The following is a 25975-nucleotide window of genomic DNA, read 5'->3' as shown; positions in this document are numbered from 1 at the left end:
CCATTCACTGCACAAATACAGACATGAAGCACACTTAGCATCAAACTTAATTTCAAGTTTGATGTTTTCAAGATGGGGTAAATTCTTTAAAAAGCTTGTTCATGCCAGAACCAATAACATATCTCAGTATTTTACTAAAAATTTGAAGCTTTTAAGCAGATATAATTTATGACAGTCTATCCAGCTTGACTTGAAGTATGCTTCAAGTATTCAAACAAGGAAATTTTGACAGGAGAAATTCAAAAGGATCTCCTACCAATATATACCAGAACAAATTTAAGAACAGGTTTTGATTATATATACTCACTTATATAATGCATTTCTAAATTCAGGAGTCATGAAAAGCGTTTGTAGAAGGCTGTTCAAGTAGCAAGTCATTGCTTGATTTACTAGCCCCACATAACCTAAGAATAGAAGAATGAGATGGAAATAATGCAAAAAGATGGGAAATCGCTTAAGGAGTTAAAACATTTGATAAGAAAATAATCTGTGATAATGTTTACTTAAGAATTGCATCCAGCTGTTGCCATTTATTGTTATGTGCAATACAAAAATTGAGGGAACATGAGAGCAACAGAGAATAATAGTTTACACAACAGAAATAATTTCCCTGAATGACACAAAGCTATTTTAGCGATCATGACTTAAGTTTCACAGTAATAACCAATATTTAATGCTGGATACTGCATCAACAGTGACACAGGAAACTTTAAATATTTTAACAGTTGATTTAAATATTTTACAGAAGAATCTAGAAATTGTTAAGAAATCATTGTGTACTAGTTTACTTATTGTCTGATGTCAACTAAAATACCCTAGTTATAATGTCAATATAATTTTTATCTGCATTGGTTTGTACTATCATCTCAGAACTATAAATAAAAAAAATAATAAATCTTTAAATTGCCCACCCACATGTATCCTCTAAATCTTTCTCCCAGAATAACCAATTAAAACAGCTACTAAAAGTCAGTGTCATTTTTAGTAGCTGAAGACGGAACTATTTACTTTTTTCATCTGTCATTTTCAGATTTTCTCCAAAATATACAGTATTAACAGTTGAAAAGTAAGCAGCATACCCTGAAGCACAGTGTAATAAAGAAAGTAAATATGCCTATTTATACTCTGAAGCTCTTAGTAAACATTAAAAAAAACTCATCTCAGTTGCATACTAGTAATGGAAAGGTAGCTCCCTCCATGCAAAACACAGGCATTTTTTATGAAGAGACTGAGTTAGAACACACGTATTTTATTACTCTGCTCTACACAGATCATCTTTTCACACTTATATTAAATAATTAAAAAAAAAAGCTATGTCACAGATAAAACTTTATTATCTCTCAAAACAAATCTTGAACATGCATGAATTCGTGTAATGTGAATGTGGTATTTGTGTCTGCTCCACAAATTTATTATCAGAGGAGTTATCTCATTACTGAGCTGTAACTTGCTGTCTCCTCCTGTGCCCCTGCGCAGCAAAGGCACCCAGCAGCCTCCCAGGACCTGCCCTGGCACTTCTCTGCGAGGCAGAGCAGCACTTCTCTTCCAGAGGGAGTCTCTGCTTGCTGGTGGGGAGCCAGGCAGCAGAGGATGAACCTCACGGGGAATCATGGTGCAGGCAGAGAGACTGCAACCGGGGGCTACAGAAGGAAGACTTTAGTTAACACGTGGAGTGCAGAGATTTGGCAACAGCCCCTCTGTAACAGAGCACGAAGTACTCATTAAGCTGCGAGTGTACACACAGCTTGAGGTGAATACTTTCTGGTAATACAATCCTGACTACTCAGCTAGGGACACAGTAGCAGATTAATACTGAAAAGGAGGGGCCCTGACAGAGTTTGAATTGCACTGTCACAAGTGAGAAAAGGATGGGATACAGCTCTTCTGTTCCCAAAGCAATACAAGAATACGGTAGGAAACATGATGGAAAAATGTAGAAGCCATGTGGGTTTTTAAAATAAATTGCAATTTATTTCAAAAATCTTGAAGTGCTGCTATTTGAAAATATGCTAAAAAAGTTACAGATTAGCATTGCCTTTATAAGAGAGAACACTATACCTGTCTCTGATTTGCTCAGGACTGAAGAATAAGAGTAGCTTTGACTGACATAGTCATTGGTACAGCCAACAGAGCCCTCTCTTGGAAGAGGGCCTATAAGTCTGTCTTGCGCGCTGTCATCTGTTGTACCTGACTCCTCCTAAAAACATAAATACACTGATTTTATGCAAAAGTTAGACAACAAATTTTTACTGAATCACCTACAAGTTTTATGTCTTTCATAGCAAAGAAATCAATTTTGTTAGTGTATGACACAAATTTGACAAAATTGCAGATACACAGTTGCTTGAGTAACTTTAATTCTGCCTTCCAAATTCTCAAGACCCTCCGAAATCATTCTTCGCATTAGTGGGAGAAAATGCCCTTTAGAATACTGTATAATCAAATACAGTACCATAAATGCATACAACAAGCAAGTCTGCAGTTCAGCGTTTCCTACGTCTCAAGTTTTCTGCACCGAAATAGAGAATGAGTTTTAATCTTTTTTTCAGGTATAAAAATTACAATTTGATATTCTTTCAGAATCACTCTCAAATTCTGACCTTGTGCACAATTATTTAAATGTGGGGTTTGGGGTTTTTTTCCTCTTTTCAGATAATTAAGTCCACAACAAAGGTTAAGTAGGCCAGCGCCATGCTGACACGAGAGCTGAGTAATAATGTTATCACTAGCCTATACAATCCCTGGTTTAAATAAACCGCAGCTACGTTTATCTTTCACTGCATCACATATTTGAGAAATAGGAAATTTCAAATAATTTGTTATGGCAGACAGTGGCTTTTAGCAACACTGACAACTCTTGTTTTATGTATGTGTATATATAATTTTTTTTTGGTAAAGACAAAATTGGAAGTAGGTAACTGCTGTTGATACAGGACTGCTGTTTCTGAGAATGCTGCCACAGAGGCCTAATATTGCTTTCATATACTCAGAGGAAAAGGATTAGGTACATGATTAAACCTGTACTGCTAAGACTTATCTCTGAATATGTCAAAGATTAATTAATTATATAACCTTAGAAAATTACTCACAGCAAAACTTTACACAAATATTTGACAAGCATGAATGAAAAATGACAGCAAATCATTACCGATGGAATTGGTCCTACAGCCCAATTTTATTTCATTTTCTAATCTCTCATGAGCAATACACAGAACATACACCTCTCTCCCCCGAACACTATAGCTTATGTAGCTGAGCAAAGATTTTACTTACCGGCATTATATGAGGCTGCTCACCATCTTTGTCTGTCAAATGCAGAAAGTTCTTCTTCCCTGGCTCAAAACCAGCATCAAGAATAGTTTTGTCACTGTTCTGATCTATTGGAGTCTGCTAAAAAAAAAAAAAAAAAAAAGGCAAAAAACTCAACACTTTTTTTTGGTAACAGATCTATATACAATTAAGAGATTCCATCCAAGTACATTGCTTGAAGTAGCTTCTGACACACTAAGATGAAATGAAAATAAATAATTATCCAGTATAAACAAAATACACTCATCATTAATACTGAAAGAACCTGGGAACAGCTTAAGAAAGTGTAAATTAAGTATCACAGTATGGTTTAATACTTAGACATTGGTTAAATATTCAGGAGTCAAGACACTGGTCTACAAGTTTCTTGCAGGACATCAAACCATTTAGGGTCCTACATAGCTTGCATACATCTTTTTTTTTTTTAAAGGAAAAAAAAAAGTTCAGCAAGGATAAACATGACCTGAAATAAAATAACGTCTATTTCTTAAGGAATCTTAAAAATGTTTTCTAGGTGCATCTGTAGAAATCATATTAACTAAAACCAACACCAATTTACAATAAAGTATAGAATTGATAACAATAACAGTAATAATACTTGGGTTTGCATTAGAATTCAAATAGGTAACAGAAACATAGAAAGTCACTACACAGCACGCTTCTGTTGAGAAGAAAACATTTCTCAAACAAGGCCACAGGAAATAGGGGGATTAATTATGGGTATTATTACTAAAAATACACACTGATAATGAAAAAATAGCATTACATTGGAATGATCATATTAGTTTCTTTTGTTTAATGATTAAATACACATATCAATTAAGAACATATTTTGAAACTAAAATGTAGATATAACACAAAATAAAATTCAGCCAAATCAAGAGTGGTATCAATCTGCACTGGTGCACCAACTACAAATTTTTACAGGAATTAAATGAGCACTAGATAATACAGAGAGCACTGTTCCATAATGTGAAGATTTAAATGTCTGCTATCAAGGGGAAATAAAAAGTACTTTTGCCGTACCGTATCAGTTACATTATCTCCATTTCCCCACACTAAATCAAAAGTTCCATTCACATAGCCCACTTTTGAAGCCACATCTTCAAACAGCCTTTTCAGTGGTGTGGAAGCTGGCAGGTTCAAGGTAACACGCTCGTTCACTGTCTTGGAATTTGTGGTATCTTGTATTATACACAGCACCCTCGGTTCTTCAGCAGCACTTTCCACCTGAAATGACAGCAGGCAACAATTAATGAGTAAAGCTAAGAACATTTTTGAGTTTAGTTGAAAAATCAAAACAAGATTTCACCACTAAAGCATGGTATACTTTTACAACCTAGGAATCCTAAAAGTGAACTTCACTTTGGAAAGCAGGCATAAGAAAATTAAGAACCTTCCAGTTTTGGAAGACCTACGTAAAAAGAAGCTCCACTTTCATAGAACAAGAAGGAACTGGATAGGTGGATCACCATGTAGAGAAACTGCTCAAGTTCTGCACAGAATTTCAGCCAGTAAGCAGATAGTAGACTGCTATAAAACACCATTTCAAGCTCCTATTTTGCTTTGACGTGATCGTAAATCCTGCTGAGGTAGAAGTATAACTTTTGTGATTTTTAGAAATGCAACCCAGAAGACCTGCAAGCTTCCAAATAATCTTGGAAGCTGACCATTAAACAAAAAGTTTCATCATCAAGCCACCAACTTTCTTCTACAAAATCCACTGCTGCGTGAATCACAGGAGAAATTCTTCTGCCTAAACACAGTAAGAAAATTAACATTGCCAAATAGCTACTAGGCAAAGTAAAGAGACTTTAAACAGCAACTTCAATATCAGACAAGTAAGAATCTTGAATAAAGGTGACAATGGAATTGTGATAAAACTTTATGGACCTAGATAAGCCAAGAAAATGGTATTTCACCAACACTGAATACCCAGGAAGGCAAAGATCTAAGCACAATCAATTAATTCTCTCAGTTATCCGAAGTTGTAGAATCATCAGGAATAACTAATATTTAAATGCAGGTCACACAAGAAAGCCTCAGGTCAGTAAAGGGACTAATTAGTTAGTCCCCAAGGACTCAGCTTTTTCAACTTGTAACACACAGAAAGCATTAGTAATGCACATCAGAGCACCCAAATCTCAGTCCATGGCTAAAGTGCACATCGCCTAAAAAGGTTAAAAGATACATGCAATGCTATCATGATTTTCAGTGGATAAAAACATTAATAAAAAGCAAGAACTGTGTTCATGCTAAAACTGTCAGCCATGTCATAAGCATCTTACAGAGAATAAAGAACTACAAAGAAGATCTAAACAACTTCAGCCTCCCTTGTATAGCTCATACTGCACCCCCTCGTTTTACAAAATTTCCAGACCAGCTGACAGTCTTCACACAACTGCAGTGTCTATTGCTACCATCATCAGAAAGGAGTTGTCAGAAGGGCAAATGATCTCCCCTCGATCTGTATTACGCTAGTTTGCTTTAGACTGTGATTTTTCTTAAGACTTTACATTTAATAAACATAGAGAAATTTGACGTTCATGTCCTGTGTGGAAATCTTCATTAACTGGATGCAAAAAGATGCAAGGCACTATTTCCAGCAAATCTGCAATACTTTATCTTCATACATTTAGCCTTTACTGGAGACTTTTAGTCTTTCTAAAGAAACGACTTTCCAAGACAACAGAGGAAAACTATTCCTGAAACATTAAATACACATTAAGAAGCAAACATAATTTAGAAGTCAAAGTAATTTTGACATTATATACTCATTTTCATCCACAGCTCCCACAGAGACACACAGGGCTGTACTTCAGCAGACTGAAATTAAACTTCACCAGTGATTACTTCTCCTGGGTTCTTTCCTTTAAATTTCCCAGCACAGCTTCATTCTTCAATTTTTTTTTGGCTAAACAACACACACGCAATTTGTCTCTTTCATTGTGTGGTTACAAAAGAGAAGATGAAGCTTGTGGCCCAGGTCAGTGGTCTACTTTCTTGATTTTTCTAGAGAGGTCAAGCAGCAGCTAAAACCCAACAAACTCATAAAATCAACCAACCCTGATGACCCAGCTGCCCCAGCAATAGTAGAGGCTCTGGGTGGAAGCCTACCCTCCTCTATAGAACAGTGCAGAGAGGTTAAGAGGCATCTCCTACTACTCATACAGCTTCATCTAGAAAAAATGTAAATTAACTCAGATTTAACGATTCCCACTGATCCTACAACTTGAGCTGCTACTGTATATGAGCATGTCAGGAATAGAAGTTCTCCACCGCAGACTCGATTTTTTGTTGTCCTGCTGCCTTTACATAAGCAACACCTTAACTTCCCTCCTCTCTGCAGAAGATACCTATAAATTCAACGCCTCCTACTCATGCTTTCTCCACTACCTTTGATAGTGGATCAATTGTGACTCATAGCGGAGTTGCTACTGAAAATAATTAGACACACGGTATCTGATGGATGGAAACGACATTAAGCAAGCAAATTATAGATTACAGAAGATTTGCTGGCTGTTCCACGTTGGACAAATCCTCTCTTCCTTGTTCACAGATGTAATTCTGACAGACTGAAGTGGTTTAACTCAGGGTTAGCACAGCCAAGGATATTAAGCCATCATTCATGCTGCCACTGCTCCAAGTTGTTCACAGTAAATAGATAAAGCAAAAATAACCTACTCATGGCAAGCATTCACATATACCATCTGAACTATCAGAGAACAATGCAAACATCTTGTTTGTGGCTACTTTACTATAAAAATAGTGTAAAAGGCAATACTGACCAGTGATAGGCCTCTAAACTACTGTGACAAACTGACTTAGTTTAGTCCACAAAGTAAACACAAAACTTAATTTTAATCATTACATAATGTGATATATTATGACAGCTACACAATTCCATTTTTCTATGAAAAGCTACAGAGAGCCAAAAATGCACACACCAGTGTAAACGCATGTAAACACATACTCGGTTTGAAGCTTCTGCTGTTAAGACTGCATTTAATACATACATAATCTTTGTATTCAAGAACATGCACAAGCAATTCAACAGCTCATGCTCACGTTAAGAAATAAACAAAAGCTACAAACAGCATCATGCTGTTACTACGTATCATGGTTATCATTTGATAAAGTCGATTTTGTCTGTCTACCTGTGAAAATTTCTTCTTCATTTCAGCAAAGATACTTTGTCTGCAACTCCAAAACATATCCTATAGTATATAAAAACAAAATTGACAAGTCAAAATTCTTTACAATAGTAAATTTAATTTTTTGCATAAAGTAAGCTTTATAGTATATTTTATATATATAGTAATTTTTTATATATAAGATTATTATATAAGATCATTAACTTTAAAAGGAATAGCCCCCAAATATTTTAACAAATTCGCTATTAACATGAAGCCCACTGTACACTATTTTAACATTTAAATTATCATAGAAGTAGTGTTACACAAAATGTTAGTTAAGTTGTAGTGACAGACTACATTTCATAAAGTAAAAAAGAGAGTGGATACGAAAATGTAAACAAAAATTCAAGATATAAGTTCATACTAACAAATTCCTTCATTACATTAAAAAAACCCTCCAGACATGGGCAAACTTTTTGCCTCAAATGGCTCAAGTGCAATATTATCATATAACCCTACAATCCAGTTCACTATTGTATTTATAAATTATGAAGCTATCCAGTTTCACATGAAACTGTTCCTTCATGCATAAATTATTTCCTGTAGGGAAGTTTTTATTAATATGAACTCATTTTGAAGTATTCAGCCAAAGATACAAGGAGATGAAGTTACTGACTATTCTTGTTCCTAACACTTAAAGCCTGACTTAGTATCTCTGTTTTACCATCAAAATGCAACAAAAAACATCACCTGTACAAAACTGGTTTTTGATTATGGACAAACATCAAATTAACTAGTTTCTGAATCCGAAGCATTGCACTCTGTATTTTTCCAGAGAGGAAAAACAGGAAGTGAGAAGGAAGATGCTAATAACATCATTGCTTTTTTCCAAATTTCTTCAACTGCGCCCTCAGTCAAGATTATCAAAACATGAAATACTGACATAATCTTTACTGACTTGCCCTATTTGCCCCACTTACAAAAATAGCCTACATTAGACCACTGCATTTAATTTCTCAGCAGGATGACACGTAAGGCGACATTTCTTTCTTTACATACAGAGAACTGAAGTTCTGGTTTTGAAGTTCTAATAATCCAAGATTAGTAATTGTATCTAGCAATTGTTTTCTTTACACAGTTTGTCATTTCAGATTTAACAGAGGTTTTAAAAACAAAATAATAAAAAAACCAAAGACAAACCAGAAAACAAACACCACCACCACAATTTAAATGTTTTGTTACTTACTAGCTTTACCTGCTCTCAATTAAAAGTTACATACACTTTCCTAAAGTGACTTAAAGGTTAATAGAGAGCACAATTTTGAAATGGCTCATTTATAATATTATGATCATCACCAGTATATTGCCCTGAGCTGAAGACTTAAACCTTCCAATTTTCCTCCTAATCTGTGTCTCCAAAGAGCCCTTACTTTAGCCTGAATTCCTTTCTCTCCACAGACAGGCAAGTTAAGTCCAGTTTACACAAAGGTGCGTGTCATTTTCTAGTGCGCTATTTTACTTGGTATGCAGTGGAGGGTGGAAGGGGAGGACAGGCTCCAGGCATCACCTGATCTGAACACAAGTATCTATAGCTTACATCTTTTACAAGAATTCTCTTATGCTGGGTTCTCAGCTCTTTATTGCTCAGAAAAGGACTGCTAGAAGATTTTCAAGAGTTACTTCAACTCTAAACAAATTCCGAATGGCAAAAGTTGATTTTCAATATTCCACATAAAACATCAAACAAATCAAATTTAAACATTATACTGTTTATATGACGTTTAGGAATTTTAGAAATAAATAAAATTTGAATTAAATTGTAATTTCAAATGTTAACCTTTTAAAAATATTGAAACACTATACTTTCATCCCAAGTCACTCCATCTTTTACACTCTTCCATTTCTAGAAAGGAAATGGCATTCCCAAACCTGCAGGTAGAAAATTTCTGACTATGTATTAGACCAAACTTGCAAAAGACTGTTTATAATACAAATATGCAATCAACACACAGGTCTGACACAGGTGGATATTCTAGAGCACCACTGTACATAAGCATTTACCTCATGTACCTTTCTAAAAAATATTTCATCTTTTTTACATGAAAGATCTGCATCTGCAAGTTGCAGCGCAGAAAGCATATTGTAGCACTGAAGTAATTCAAGCTGTAATTCTGTATATACTAACAAAAGAAGCATTGCTATTAGTGCCATCTGCAAGACTGAGACACTAGCTTCGACCATATAGGTTTTGTATTTGTTGAAAATAAGAATAACAAAAATATTAGTGTTACTAGATCTATCACAAACAATATTCAAATCTAAAACTGTAGTGGTTTTAGCACTGCATTTAGATGTGGCCTGCTATTTTTCAGCTTTGAACCACTAAATTCATTGAAATTCTATAGTAGCATTTTATTAACCTTATGAGGACAAACCAATACAAACATATTTTAAGAAGATTCTCCCAAGACTAACTCCTGCCTCAGTTCTTTTATACTATTATTCCTACAGACTGAAAGTGAAACCTAAAGCTAAACTCAAGCTTCATGTAGATTCTTCCCAAGGTTTCCAAATTCCAATATTTCCAACAGGCAAAAATATTGACAGCATGAATCTGTAAGTAAAATCACAAGTTTTAAGTCAAGGGTTTAAATAACAGATGTGTGAAGTTTGACTGCCAAGTAAAGTTAATAGCCTATTGAGACTTCAAATGATCACCAGTAGAGAACTTCCTACACGTCCACACCCTATAAATAATTCTCAAAAATCACTGCAATACAGAGGAAAGACAAAGAGATCAGTAGCAAGTGGCAATGACAGACATCATGCTTACATTCACAAAATGACTTGGATGATTAAGCCTAAGACAGCAATTCTCAAACTTCATGTAGCTTCAGCAACTTAAGACTACCATATGAAACGCACACAAGTGACTACTGCCTATTACATTACTGCTGGTCAAACTTTGGGGTATACGTTCCAAGTTTGTGTAACCGACTGGGCACGGCATTTCCAGCAATTACAAGTATAAAGTGAAATTTGGTAGCTTCAATCACAAAAAAAAGTAGTTTACACTTACACATTTTACTTCTGAAGTATCATTGCATAGAAACATTCAGACCTTAATTGCAGTTCAACTGAACAAAAGTTTGTTTCAACTCTTTCCCAGCTATGACAAATACAAATTGCTATCAAACCGTCTCCTTGAGAAACCACAACTATATTTCAGGAATTCCTTTCCCAATTCCAACCCATTAAACACTACACTGGATACATGCTGACAACATTGCATTCTGCACAAAATGTAAAGGCTAAAGACCCTGCAAATATACAGCAATTAAGGGAAGAATAATCAGGGAGCTAGGTTACCATCTCCACTCTAAAAACTGTCTCTACCCTGCGCATTTTGAACAATGGACTTCAGAGTTCTTACAGCCCACAACTCCCTTCTCTCCCCAGCTGGGCTAGTCACACTCCATGCGTTCCCCAGCCCAGCAAAGCTCTTTTTCTAAGGCCAGCTTCCTTGAAATTGCCAGGTGAGCAGGTCACTCCCCCGGGACGGAAAAAAGGGACGATAAAGATCCTCAGAATGAGCAGAGCACTGAGCAGGTGGTCTCCATTGCTTTGGACACTGCTGTGGTTACTCATCTACTGAAGAAAAGAGAAGTCGGACTCACATTTGGCTTTATTTTAGAGGAAAGAAGCAACTTCTTTTTGAAAGACAGTTTACTAGACTAATTCTGTCCGAGGACTGCGAGTTGTTACTCAACACTGGTGCCTCACCGCAGCCTAGTTTGAGTTAATGAGGAAACAATGCACTTAGAATTGTTACAAATGCCTGAACCAAAACATACTTTATAAAGGAGTATTTTACAGTACACATGTGGCAAACAATACACTTTTTCTAAACACTGATCCCAGGAGGTCTCAATAAACAGAATCATTTTGAGCTGTTGTCTTTGATATATCTTGTGTTGGAACGTTTCCCGAGGCAAAATAATTCTGAACAACCTTTAGACACAATCATTTTATTTTGAATCTGACTGACTGACTTTGTGGTATCAGGTTTATGAGCACCTGAGTAACATACTTTATCCTCAACTTCAAATTCTTCATTATACCTGGACAGACTTCAGGCAAAATCCAACTGTGCTTTGAAGCTAGTGAAACTCAACAGAGGTTTTCTGTCCCATTACTAGCGAGGAAAAAAATACTTCATACTGAGACTAAAATGTCATCCACACTCAAGAATATATACGCTGATTCTGACCACTTTCCTAATTACTGAAACCTTGCTCTCTCCCTTCTTTATTTTTTCCTGGGATGGGATATCAAGGATTCACAAGACTTAGGGCAGTCCTTTCAGCCTATCCTCAGGCCTAGGACCAAGACTGGAAAATAGAAAGGAAAATTACCAAAAGGGTGTGCACTGGGCCAGGCTGTGGTAGAGGTAATTGTCTTCATAGCCGCTCCTAAGGTGCTGTGTTTTAGATTTGTGACTGAAAAAATGCTGATAACACAGTAATGGTTTAGCTCTTGCTGAACAGTGTTTGCACAGCATCAAGCCCTTCTCCAGTTCTCACTCTGCCCCCCAGTGAACAGACTGGGGGTGCACAAGAGGCTGGGAGGGGACACAACAAGGCAGATGGCCTAAACTAACCAAAGAGATATTCCAGGCCATGTAACGCCTTGCTCAGCAACAAAAGGGAAAAGAGGGAGTTTAGTTAGGTTCCATCTTTGCCATTGTCTGGGCATTCATGTACCCATAGGACGTGGTGAGCGATTGCCTTAGCATCCCTTGTATTGGGTTTTTCCCCCCTCTATTCTTCCACTTCTCCTTCACTTATTAGACAATTTTGCCTTCACACCAAGTTTTCTTGCTTTTACTCTTCCTTTCCTCTTCCTCTGTCCCACTGGGAGTGGGAAGTGAGCGGGTGGCTGCATGCCGCTTAGCTGCCTACCAGGTCTAACACACAACAGGGCAATTAAAAAAAATAGTCTTGAAAGAAGTATCATTATTGTTTTAATTCGGCATAACTGAAATGTGGCTTTATTTTTTGTGTTATTATCCTCATTGCTTATCAACTTTTAATACCCATTCACCTCTGATGGATCACAAAGATTTCAAACAACTTCCCTGCCTCCAAAATTACAGTCAGAGAGACTTCAAAGACAGTGCAAGGAAAGGAGAGTCAATAAAAATCGACAAAATATTTTAGAAAATTGTCAGAGTAGAAATCTGAGACTCTTAAAAACCACATAGGGGCTAGTCCATTTATGTTCCCCATTACAAAGCTTGAACTCCCATTTCAACCTTGTGAGCACTTATCTATTTCAGTTCACACAAACTGCTTCACTTAAACGCATTTGCAGCATTATGTCCTTGGTTATACTACCTACTACTATCTACTTCAATCTATGGCATTTAGCTATGCTTTCCTCTCATAGTATTTGATATACTTTAACAGAATGAAATTGATGCCTGAATGAGATACCTCATTAAGACTAATGCAATTAAAAATAATTATGATGCCCTTATACAATAATATGAACACACCCATCTACGTTGAAAACTCAACACAGAATTTACAGTATGCTAAAAAACACTTCACACACACATGGCAGCCTAAAAACTTTGAACACAGCAATGCTTCAGTTATACAGGCAGTTAAAAGCTTGAAAAGCAGCAACTGCTGCCAGAAGCAGCAGTCTTGCTCCCACCTGCTTATTTCCACCCCCACACTGTCCCCTTTCTTGTGCTGGTACAAATGGTCATGCAGTTACATGTTGAGCAGGCTTAGATAGCTAATCCTTCTTAAAATTAATCATTTCTGGTTGGTTTTTCAGTGCGTTAACTTTAACCCGAGTCAGCCCTCTAGCTTCTCTACAGAATCCTTAACTCTCCTGGAAATGGACCAAGTGATATAAAGGTACCAGCAGAGTTGTAGCAGTATTTTAAATGCATGTATTGTATGTAGTAGTACTTAAATTACTTAATGCCAACACCAACTGGATATACTAACTTGTTATCCTGAAAGGTTAAAACGACACCCTCCATCCTCAGGTATGTGATGATCCTGTGTGAATGATCCTGCTGCTCACAGGACAAGAGGAGTAACTCCCCCTTCTACCCTGAATGGCCTAGAAGAGCAAAAAGTGTCATTACTGCAGCAATCCTATTGCTTTTGCCTTCACCCCATGCTCATGCTGTTTTCCAGCTGTCTGTAGATACAGGATAACTGCTGGAGATCACAGAAGGCGGCTGAGGCCATACTGAGACTAACGGCCCTGGCTAAGTGAACCGTAAGAATGCTCTCCCATGGTGGAGGACCCAATGAGAAAGGAGGACAAGAGATACAAAACAAAATTCTGTAGCAGGGCCTCTGTGATCTCATTCTTTTTGGAAAAGGGGGTAGCAGTTTCACCCCCTTCTCTGCCTCATGTAGATCATGGATTCATTTGTTGTTTTCAAAGACCACCTCCTCAGAAACGCTTCTCTAGTAAAAAAATTTTAATAAAAAAAACATTAACAAAAGCGTTTGCCGCCTCACTGAAATAGCGTTGCATGCCAGCTGTTAACTGTCACTCCTGTAAAATGCATATGGAAGAATTATTTTTATAATAGATATACACTTCAAAGTCTAATACTTCCAACTTTCTAAACATGTCCAAAAAAATAACACTATGCCTCAGAAATAGAGAGTATGTTATAATATAAGGCTAGCATTTACCTTTGAGAGTTTGTTGCTACTATTGTGGATTACTGGGTCATTTGTAAAAAGCATTTATAAAAGAATAGAAATGACAACCAGAAAAAGTTGGTATGGGGCCAGAGATAAGTACCTGTATCCAGGGTGTTCAAAAGACTATAGAAAACAATATGGCAGGGGGGAAAGTGTCTGGGGACAACTGAACTAGAGATCAAAACATTTACTTTTCAGTTTTACAGAGGCTTTTTTCCATCTAAGTTATGTACTCTACAATACTTTAAATATGTTTTACTTAAGAATGCCTTGAAGAACCAGTCGTCTTACAGTTATCTCCTAATGGTCTTTTAAATATGGTCAATTAAGGTGGTTCAAGATTAATTACTTCCCTTAGAAAAATCAAACATAGCAACTGTCAATAATGAAAGAGTACAAATATTTCCTGGTCATGCCTACAGATGACACAAGAACTCTAACAAAGTTTCCTGTTATTAAATTAAGGGGTAACACAAAATACATCCACAGTAGTAACAGACTGAGTTTTAAAATCTAAATAGTTCTCTCTTAACCACTGGACATTTTGAGTATTTCACTCTCTTAGTCTTAAAGGTTATAATTTTAGCTGATCATATAACCCTGAATTATTTCATTTCCAAAGGTTTTTGTAACCAGACTAAAATAATTGTGAGAATTAATGTAAATGAAGTTCTATTTGCAAACTATCTGCCACCATACGTTCATTAAAGTACAAACTTTACACTCAGATTTGAAACAGCCTCATCTTTATATAGCTTCCTTTTGTTTGCATCTTGTCTCCACCTTCTTAATCACCATGCTCCTTGTTTTTCTTTCAAAAAAAAAAAAATCTGAGAAAAGGGAATGCAAGAACAACACAAGATACTTATTACACTTTTATATATTAACCTATAATCACAATATGTGCTTCCTATGGAGTCACAGGAGCAGCAGACGTGCATTCACACTTGCCCTCCACTCCTTCAAGTACAGAACTACCATGAACTTTATTTAAACATTTTCCTATGCTGATAATATTCTAAAAGGCTTTCTACTGGATTGTTACAAATGCAATGTTAGCATTAAAAACAAATTAAGAGTCTGAGCAAAAATAATAAGAAGAGTTTTCTCTTTTTGGACAATTTTGAAATGAAGGCTTACTTCATTACAAAATCACCAACAGACAGGTATACTAAAAAATTATTTTTTTGCACAGTTTAGAGATTAAAAACTCCAGTCTTCAAAAAGGGCAAGAAGGAGAAGCCGGGGAACTACAGGCCGGTCAGCCTCACCTCCGTCCCTGGAAAGATGATGGAACAGCTCATTCTGGGCATCATCTCAAGGCACGCGGAGGGAAAGAAAGCTATCAGAAGTACTCAACATGGATTCACCAAGGGGAAATCATGTCTGACTAATCTGATAGCCTTCTATGATGGCATGACTGGATGGATAGATGAGGGGAGGGCAGTGGATGTTGTCTACCTTCACTTCAGCAAGGCGTTCAGCACGGTCTCCCACAACAACCTCACAAGGAAGCTTAGGAAGAGTGGGCCAGATGAATGGACAGTAAGGTGGATAGATAACTGGTTGAAAGACAGAGTTCAGAGGGTCATGATTAGGGGCACAGAGTCTAGTTGGAGACCAGTGACGAGTGGTGTTCCCCAGGGGTCAGTACTGGGTCCAGTCCTCTTCAATATATTCATCAATGACCTGGATGAGGGGATAGAGAGCACCCTCAGCAAGTTTGCTGATGACAGAAAGCCTGGGGCGGCGGGGCGCAGTGGCTGACAGACCAGACGGCTGTACTGCCAGAGAGTCCTGGACAGGCTGGAGAGTTGGGCAGAGAGGAACCTTATGAAATTCAACAAGGGCAAGCGCAGGGTGCTGCCCCTGGGGAGGAATAACCCCATGCACCAGTACAGGTTGGGGGCTGACCTGCTGGAGAGCAGCTCAGCTGAAAGAGACCTGGGAGTCCTGGTGGACAACGGGATGACCATGAGCCAACAATGTGCCCTTGTGGCCAAGAGGCCAATGGCATCCTGGGCTGCATCAAGAAGAGTGTGGCCAGCAGGTCGAGGGAGGTCATCCTCCCCCTCTACTCTGCCTTGGTGAGGCCGCACCTGGAGTACTGTGTCCAGTTCTGGGCTCCCTGCTTCAAGAGGGACAGGGAACTGCTGGAAAGGGTACAGCAGAGAGCTACCAAGATGATTAGGGGACTCGAACATCTCTCTTATGAAGGCAGGCTGAGGGATTTGGGTCTTTTCAGTCTGGAAAAAAGACGACTGAGGGGGGATCTTACCAATGCTTATAAATACTTAAAGGGTGGGTGTCGGGAAGATGGGGCCAGGCTCTTTTCAGTGGTGCCCAGGGACAGGACAAGAGGTAACAGGCACACACTTGAGCATAGGAAGTTCCACCTAAACATGAGGAGCAACTTCTTTACTCTGAGGGTGGCAGAGCACTGGAACAGGCTGGCCAGAGAGATGGTGGAGCTTCCGTCTCCGGAGACATTCAAAACCCACCTGGACACATCCCTTTGCAACCTGCTCTGGCAGGGGGGTTGGACTAGATGATCTCCAGAGGTCCCTTCCAACCCTACGATTCTGTGAAAAGATGTAAATACAGGGCTAATTTTTAACTCTTTAATAACTCTCTAATTTTAAACTGTCCACCTGTTGCTGCAGAAGGCTGAAGAGAAGCTGAACAACAAGTTGAGTCTGCAGGGATTCTTTGTGTAGTTCTCTACCAACATCGCAGAGAATGAAGGATAACAGTTAAGAAGGTAAGCACCCATAAAGCACGGGCATAAACTCTATCTGCTACCACTACCGCAAAGGGCCCCAGGGAGATCACAGAACTCTGAAGCACAATGCCTCCATAGAAGGTATAGATATATGAGGAAGGACCTAGATGATTTTTCCAAATCATAGAATCACAGGATTGGAAGGGACCTCTGGAGATCATCTAGTCCAACCCCCCTGCCAGAGCAGGGTCACCTAGAGCAGGTTACACAGGAACGCGTCCAGACGGGTTTTGAACGTCTCCAGAGACGGAGACTCCACCACCTCTCTGGGCAGCCTGTTCCAGTGCTCTGCCACCCTCAAAGGAAAGAAGTTCCTCCTCATGTTTAGGTGGAACTTCCTATGCTCAAGTTTGTTCATCAAATTATGATGAAAATATTTTATTTACAAAAAAACAGATACTACTTTAAGTTGCTATATTTGCTAATTTTTTATTTTCCTTCATTCATTGTTACTAATCTCAACACAATACCTATACAAATCAGTAAACATACCTGCTTTCCACTCCTTTAGCTTCTGCAGTACTCTGCCAGAATTCTTCAAAAAAACCATTATTTACATCTGTTTTCAGACATTAGCTACAGTGAAGACTTTTGTAGTATATCAAGTATATTTCTCACACAGCTTCAAAATTAGACCATTCACCAATCCTATGGAATTCATGCATAATGAATGTTACTTAAAAGGCTTTCATCACACCTGATTACTGAGAAGACACACCTGAACTGCAGCATGGTAACCAGTTCTAAGATATTCACAGAACTGCCAATCTAAAAATAATCTGCTGTCACTTTTCAGAAGCACCCAAAGTATCTTTGTGGTCACAATCTCAAAGATTAAACTGAATCAAGTGATTTTTTTTACCGATTTTACCCCTTAAGTTTTTAGAACATGGCCAACATGTCCTTTTTAGAAGTTATTTCATCTGCCAATGCTATTCAGGACCATTTGTTCAGCACAAGTTGATTACATGCCAAACACTGCAAAAACAAAGAAAATACTACACACTTCACTGTGGCAGAAACTATAATCAAGTTGGTTATCATTTCATCAGAAGTTCACAAAAAATTTACTAGTATTTTCAATTATTGGTTCTTTAGTTGCTAGTGGCATTGTTTTGAGAATATTTTGGTCAAGACAAAAAAAACAAACACCACCAAAACACCCAACAAAAAGCTAAACAGGCAGCTGGCATGAAGGTATACTATATTAATTCTCAAAGGGACAAAGTGTAAAACATCAGCTTTAAGTGTTCACAGAAGGACTGAAAAACTTTATCAAACTGAATAAAAAGTCTGAATATGTATATGTAACTCAATCACTCAATTTCCTAGAGACATAACTTTCACACTTAGTTTCTTACATAAATCCCAATATATTTTCAAATGCAAGAGAAAGAGTGGAGTCGTAACTGGATATATGAACATCTGTACATATTTTAGTCATTACTGTATCAACTGTAATGTACTGGGGAAAAGGTTTAAAATAATACCTCCCCCCCGCCCAAGTTTAATTCTGACAAGACTAAAACATGTAAGTCAAAGGTAACACAAAGTCAATTTACGGGTCTATTTCAGTAAGTGTCCACAAGTTTAAACTTTATATTTACATCAATACATTATATCAGAAAAAGGAAGCTGGATAATCATGATTTTCATCAGTATTTCTGCGGTAGGACAATTCATATTTTAAGATTATGACACAAGGCCACATTGATCTAAAGGTATGCAGTTACTTAGTTTTTAAAACCAACAGAAAATAGAATTACTGGAATTTATCTATTTAAAAATGGCAACAAGCAAAGCACTAGAAACTTTTTTGTTGCATACTGAAATCCTGAGCTCAAGAAAACAGTGTAGAACATAACACTGACAGATCTTTGAAGTATCCTGTGCCTCCAGAGAACTCCTTCACAGCTTCGGAAAAAGTTCATTACTAATTTGAGAAACAGCGTGTAGCTACACAAAAAATTAAGGATTATAGTAGTGTACTCATTTGATTTAGAAATTTTAATCACCGGTGACCCACAAAACACCAGAGAAAATTGCATTTCTTGTTTGTGGTAATAATCAAAATGTATTACCACAGTAATAAAAATTAAAGTGGTATGTTATATAGTTGTCAGATTTATTCTACTGAGTATAGCTTCAACTAGCAGCATGTAAAGAGTGAGGTTCCAGTACCAAGTGCTACCTAAGAGGTAGCTGGTACCTCTTAGGAAAAAAATTTTCATCAGATTATCTCAAGCTGCTATTAGATAATTCTCCTGATCACCTTTCTCATAGTACAGATTAAACACCCAGATGAATATAGCATGGGGAACTAAACCAGGACTGAGAAGCCCAGTGGCTGAACTAAGCAGGGAAAGATCTTGTGTTCTACTCTCATGCCTCGTTCACCAAACTAAATTACTGCCTGAATACCATTCAGAAAGTGTCTGTTTGCAGGGAACATGACTTGGTGGAACTGTGCATGGATTTTCTGGTTTTTTTTTTTCCTAAATTTGATTTCCAGAATATCTGCTCAGTCAATGAAGTAGTCAGTTTCTCCATTTGTCACAATCACACCTTTATGTTTTACAATGGAGCACACCAGAAGGAAAGCAGGAAAAACTGATCAATTACACAAGCTGTAACCACTTGTAGAATCTCTGAATAGAGAGGAATGAAAGAACAAGGATGTCATCAGCATTGAAAATAACAGCATCCCTTTACTAAACAGAATTGCAAAACATCTTCGTCAGATTCCTGCTCTTCTAATGAAGAAGTTAGAGCGATACCAATCAAGAAACATATTTTATTTGTTCAGCACAGAAGATTAAAATGGATTCATTAGTGTAGGGATGAAGAGACTCACATAAGTTAGCTGAGAGAGAACTCACACTACCTTCTTTGATTTAATGGCAGTAAGTACAAAGCATACATTTATTTACTCTGACAGGTGTACTTTGGATAGTTCAGGCTGGAACATGTTGAGAAAGTATCTGCACAGCATTTATTTAATTGGTAGCACAGACATTTCAAAAACCTCATAGCAGAACATACTTTTTATACTCTGACCGATTCTTTTTATATTCTGTCCAATTCTGGGCAATACTCACTAAGTTCAGACACATCTTGATTTTTCAATAAAAGTCTTAGTAATGTTCACTTACATTACCAGTAAACAAACACATGTATCTAACTTTCTGTGCTGATTAGAATATTTCATTATTTTCTATTTGAGGTAGATTTGCCCAAAATACATTTCAGGTCCTCGTTTCCTCTCAGAAACACTGGAAGTCATAGACTGTTTTCCCTTCTAATTGCACCATTTTCTACTTATTTCCACTATTTTCTTACTTATACTATTCCCCCTCCCTCCCTGGGGTTACTGTTTTACTAGACTAATGGGGGAAAAATTGACACCTAATAACAAAGCAATTTTTAAATAACATACTTAACATTTACTACCAGAGCGCAGCAATGTCCTGTATGTTTCTCAATGCCTTCTGTTTTATTGGATATAAAAGAAGACTAAATTGAATGGCTTATCTTTCAGATGAAAAGAGAAAAGGAATTGAGGACGGGAAGAAAAAGGAACGTGGACCAGTTCACCCTGAACCCCAGACCTAGCAAACACTGCCCCCAGTATAAGGAATTATTGGTGACACAATTACAGAAACAGCTGGGGAAGCATTAGGCAGTGGTGGGGGTGCAAGAACAAATTTAGTAAACGCCTGTATAACTTGGGCAAAAAATCTTAATATAAAAAGAAATCCAACACTGCGTTATTAGAAACTGTTTTAATACCATCTGTTCCAAATGGAAAAGAACTTTATGCCAAAGTTATGAGCAAGAGAAAATAATAAGACTCTGATTACCTGTACTTTAGAGATGCAGCTGAACCTATGCAATATTCAAAAGAAAAACTTTCATAAGAGACTACTGAAAGATATTCTAAGTGCAGCAGTGAAACTACTAGTATTTTGTACCCATGAAAACATGCTATTACTCTTTCCAAAAGTTTATGAAAAAATCCACGCAATATACTTTAAAAACAGCAATCTGAGTGCCTGTTAGCACACACACACATATATACACATACAAACACAAACTGAAGACTTATAAGCAACCTAATGTCTATCTTTCCATTCTTAAAACAGAGGCTGTTAATGTTACAGACACCTTCTACTACCCTATCTCTCACAGTATCACGTATGCTCGTAGACAAGAGCCAAACTCCTTTTCCCATCCACTCCTTTAGATAATTAGTCATTCCCCAGATCGACTTAAAGCAAACATTACAATTTTTCTTGCTCTTTTATGCTGGAATGCAAAGGAAAAATATGGTTTTGTACTCATCTTTAGCAGACATTGGTTCACAACCAGGTTTCATCTTTGAAATAGCACAAGACTGTGAGCTATACAAGCTATACTCAGTCCATTGGGAAGGGACAAAAAACACGAACTGTAATCCTTTATCCACCCCTAAAGGGCAGAACTGAAACTCCAAACGATCTGCTGTGCCGCCAGCTGCTCAGAAAGGCATAATAGGAATATTTAGAAGGCTGTTGAGAACTGAGAGACCTAGAGAATTCTGTTTCCCCAGAACTCACAGTGTTCTCTGCAATGAGACTGTTAATGAATCTCAAAAGGGCTTAATGTGAATGCTGTAGCGTAAGATTTATTAAACTTCCTATCACTCAAAGAAAAATGAGGACATACTGAAAAACATTGGAAAAGCTGAAGATAAACTTCTATTACAAGATATATATAACCAGATAGGACCAACACAATTAGTTAATCTCCTTTCCTCTTCAATTTGATTTTTCTTATATTCTGTTTTGTTTAAAAAACACTTGGGGGCACAATAAAGAGCTTGAGAAAACTTGCTTAGAAAAAACAACTTGCAATGTACAAAGTTCATAGATTTCACACTGTATATTTAAGGCATTCATATCTATAACATGTATTCATCTTCCTTTACCCACACTTCCCTCCCTAAAGATAAAAGTACATTCAAAATCCTAGTCCAGTGAGTCAGTTAAAAATACACATCTGAATCATTCGTATATTCTGAATGCAACTTTAAAGCCAACAGGGATACTATTAATACATATAACTAAAGAAACAGCCTCAGCTAGCTGCTTTTATTAATCACCTTGTCGGTTCCAGTTAACTGCAACTGATGCCACAAGGTTTCTCCTGCCAGTCTCCTTAATCTCTATGTTTGTTTGTTTTTAAAATTAAATATTTAAGTACACTAGCTACTGTCTTCTATTCTTGGTCTTACAGTTTTGGAGATTTTTTTTTTTTTTAAAGCAAATATTTAAGCATACTACTACACTCCATCCCTCATTTGAAGTTTCTGGAGATTTCTATTTCCTGTAAAAAGACTTAACATAGTCCTTTAAACCTTAGCATTTTAAGAAAGCAAACAAGAGGTAAAGTTTACCTTTGTCCTACATACATCCTATACTTACCTGTACAATTGTATGTTTGTTTCTAAAATTCACTATTGGTATTTTTTTCACAGTTCTGCTCAAGGATACTGTTTAAGGATCATCACCTCTTTTCGCTAAACTCTACAAAATTTAAGTCCTTGACTCACAAAGCTTCCCGTAAGAATACATGGTGGAACAGGTAGATGTCACAAGCTACTGACATTTGATGAAAAACAACAGCAAAGATTTGAGTAATTTATCAGAATAGTAAAACTGTCAGAAAAGTTGGCTGAATACGTAAGCGTACCAGCTCACGAAATAAAGCTTCTGCTAATGCTACTCTACAAATAACCGTTTCCAACATTTCACGCCATCGCTCGAAGACTCCTTCCCCTGCACAGTATCGCTCTTGCTTGACACGTGTCATTTGCCTATCGCTGCAGGACAGAGGCTTAGTCTTCCTCTTTCACGCAGGCTCTTATCTTTAGCCCTATGGCCAAAAACAAGCCTTCTCCCTTCCTCCTGCAGCAGAGGAGCGATGAGAGGCCCACAATAAAGGAAAACTCAACTCACCGCTGAGCCGGGACACATTTTCTCCGGCACCCACCGCAGGCGCTACTCGCCCGTTCTCTGCACCGCTTCGTACCGGCGCCGAGGAGACACGGAGCCGCCCCACGAACTCGGCAGCGGCCCCCCCGGGCTGCCATTTCGCACGCCGGGCCCCTTTCCCCGGACCGAAGACGCCCTCGGGCATCCAGAGACCCGCCTGGCAGTCGGGGCCTACTCTCTCCTCTGCCCCCTCAGCTCAGGGCCCTCACACGGAGCCTCCGCCTACCACCCCCCCACCCCCACCCCCCGCCGCCAGCCCGGAGGCGAGCTGCCCTCCCGGAGGGCTCCGCACAAGACCTCTGACACGGGGAGCGGCCCGGCCCGCGGCCGAGCGCAGGCGCCGCCGGCGCGGCCCGGCCCCGCCGCCACGCAGGCCGGCCTCCCCGCATGCCGCGACACAGACAGGTGCAACTCTCCGGCCGCCTCCGGGGCCTTGCGCAGCCCAGCCTGGGCCCCCGCCTCCTCCCCCCAACACACGGAAAAGCCTCCCCTTGCCCCGCGCAGCGCCATTAACCCTCCACCCCGGCCCCCCACGGTCCAAGGGCTGCCTAGCCCCCTCACAAAGACAGGCCCTCCCTCCCGGCGGGCCTCGCACCGAAACAGCGAAGCCGAGCCAGGCCGGCCCGGGCCTCCTCCACTCCCCTCCTCGGCTAGCCCCGGCACCGCGGGCCTCCCGCACGCCGCAGGGGCCACTACCACCTCCCCCCACGGCGGCCGGCCCGACGCTCCCCCGCTCCGCCTCACCTCTTTGGGGACGAGCTGATTCTCCTCGCTGGGCACCATGGCCGGCGGCGCGGCGCTGGGCCCGCAGCAGGCTGAGCTGAGCGTCGTCGTCAGCAGCGGGAGGCGGGGGGACGCCCGCGGCTCATCCTCCTCCTCCGCCACCGCCCCAGCCGGCGAGGGCAGCGCCCGCCCCCTCCACCACCGCCAATCATTGGGGAAAATGGCCGCCATCACTCTCGCGAGAGCCGAGACAGCCCCATCGTCACCCGCCGCCGTTCTCGCCTTCGCCCCAGCCGCGCTGGCGACCCTCGGCTCGCCCGGGCGAGGTGCGCAGTTGTGGACTAGGGACGAGGAGCGGTGTGGGACTCGTAGCGTGTAGCGCCCCCCCCCCCCCCCGCAGGCGGCCAGGGCAGAGCCCCGCGTCCCGTCCTCCTGCCGGTGGCCGTAAACGGTGCTTTGCTGTCACTGTTCCTCCCTCACGTTACTCTGCCCCCAAGAGAGCCACTGTCCGCAGGGAGGCCGGGACGGGCCTCAGGGGAGGCTGGGAGGGCCCTACCACTGCTATTTGCCTCTGTACCCTGCCTGCGTGGATCAGGAAGAGAGTAACGTGATTAAAATGGAGTTGGACTAGTGGAGTGACGAGGAGCAGTACATACAGAAATCATAGCCTGCAGCTGTGGAGAGGTTATAAGGGCCTCCCGTGGGCCTTCCCCCCTCATAAGAGCAGGGCTCCCTGCCAGGCTGCTGCCATGAGGTAATAGGAGCTAGCCTGCACTATGGGGCTCTGCTTCCCTTCACCCCACACCTGGGGGGCTTTTGCCAGAGCTAAGGAACCTGGGATACAGTTTTAAGTTTATTTCACTAATTTCTTCCGTGCCCGCTCCCCCCCCCCCCCGCATCTGGGTGTAACTTGGTGTGTGGCTGTGGGGTTAGGGGACCAGCAGGAGTGGAAGGGTAAGTGTGGCCTGATCCCACCAAGGCACAGGTGCCCAGAAGTTGTTCTTTGAAAGCGTACTGTGAAGTATGTGCTTGCTTCTCTAAATTTAGAGTTACTAGTGCATTTTCAAATTAAATGTAAGACTATTTCTGTGACATCACTTAATTGTTGATTTCTGTCTACAACAAGCTTAAATATATCAGTTTTTTGTGTCAGCTGAGGCATGCTAAAAGCTAAATACTAACCACTAGAATGGCTAAAACACACACTAGGAGAAAAGTAATTGCATGTTAATGTCTACTTGACTGCAAAATAGTTTTTAAGGTAAAAAAATATTCTGCTTAGCTAATGAAGAAGAATGGTACATGGTAGTTGTATGTTTTTGTGCAACTATTTTTCTCATTATTTTAGTGTCCTCTTGTGGAAAAGTGCAGAATTGAGGATACTTTTAGATTTGGTGTCCAAGAAACTTTCTGGTTTTTGGTATTTTTTGAAGCCCATTGTACTGAAGGTTATTGGAAATCTATTGTGAAGATTTCCTAAAATTAAATGACCTCTTCTACATTTTAACGTTCGAAGTGTGTAGTATGGATATCTCAGGGTCCCTTCTCTCATCCTGCTTTCTCAAAGGTGAGATGAGTAACACATTTTGGAGTCAGGGTATGTTACTAGTATTTATTCTAGTATTTTAACACTTTAAAAAAGGCTTCAAAGCAGTAGTTTCTGTGATTAAAAACATCAGTAGTTTAATTTTTGTCTTTCAAGTGTGCTATGGTGGGTGCTAAGTTTCTTTTTTTTTTTGTTTGTTTTGGTGGGTTTTTTTCCAGTTCTGCTCCTCGAATTAAACACACCAGTCCCCACGTTGAAAACTTACTTGAAGCAGTTTTCAGATGTATTTCTGACCTGTTTTTCGTTACATAACTTAATAAGATCAAGTTATTTATATGGCAAAGGTCAGGAGGTTCTCTGAGACAGGAGCTCTTGTCCTCTAGTTGTAAAATATGTTGCACCTGAAAGCTACTCACCATAGACATTTGAGCTCTAATATGATGAAATCAAGTATCAAGGCAGGAACCTGGGAGTCCCTTGCTTTTAATCATACTGTATGTTAAGCACAGGGTTATGCAGGGCTACCCTTTCATTACAGGTAAAAGTATGTAGAACAGTTGGGATTTTTTAATAGGAAAGACAGTATGGAATTAATAAACTCATGTCTTTTAGAAAAGAGAGGGTTTTTTATTAATGCTTATCAGAGGTGTAGTTGATTAAAAGGTTTGAGATCTAGTTGGGTTTTTTTGAGGGGGACTTTTGTA

At 39.4% G+C, this 25975-nt stretch overlaps 1 protein-coding gene across 6 annotated transcripts in view; it reads right to left on the bottom strand.

Moving 5' to 3' along the window:
- Nucleotides 1-24115, bottom strand: part of USP47 (ubiquitin specific peptidase 47) — a 58807-nt gene extending 34692 nt beyond the window's left edge. Inside the window, exons 1-6 of one of the 6 annotated variants that reach the window (XM_074586029.1) lie at nucleotides 23747-24033; nucleotides 7467-7526; nucleotides 4336-4539; nucleotides 3274-3390; nucleotides 2059-2197; nucleotides 308-404 (exon numbers count right to left, since the gene is read on the bottom strand). In XM_074586029.1, the coding sequence (XP_074442130.1) occupies nucleotides 308-404; nucleotides 2059-2197; nucleotides 3274-3390; nucleotides 4336-4539; nucleotides 7467-7526; nucleotides 23747-23956 (827 nt within the window). In that variant the 5' untranslated portion in view covers nucleotides 23957-24033. Of the gene's footprint in view, nucleotides 1-307; nucleotides 405-2058; nucleotides 2198-3273; nucleotides 3391-4335; nucleotides 4540-7466; nucleotides 7527-22966; nucleotides 23069-23746 lie in introns of those variants that run through there. The other 5 variants (XM_074586025.1, XM_074586023.1, XM_074586026.1 and 2 more) reach the window with 5 other exon arrangements.
- Nucleotides 24116-25975: the final 1860 nt, after the last annotated feature.

Source organism: Larus michahellis, chromosome 4 (genome assembly GCF_964199755.1).
Source record: "Larus michahellis chromosome 4, bLarMic1.1, whole genome shotgun sequence".
Classification (NCBI taxonomy): domain Eukaryota; kingdom Metazoa; phylum Chordata; class Aves; order Charadriiformes; family Laridae; genus Larus; species Larus michahellis.
This window is presented reverse-complemented; position numbering and strand designations above follow the sequence as displayed.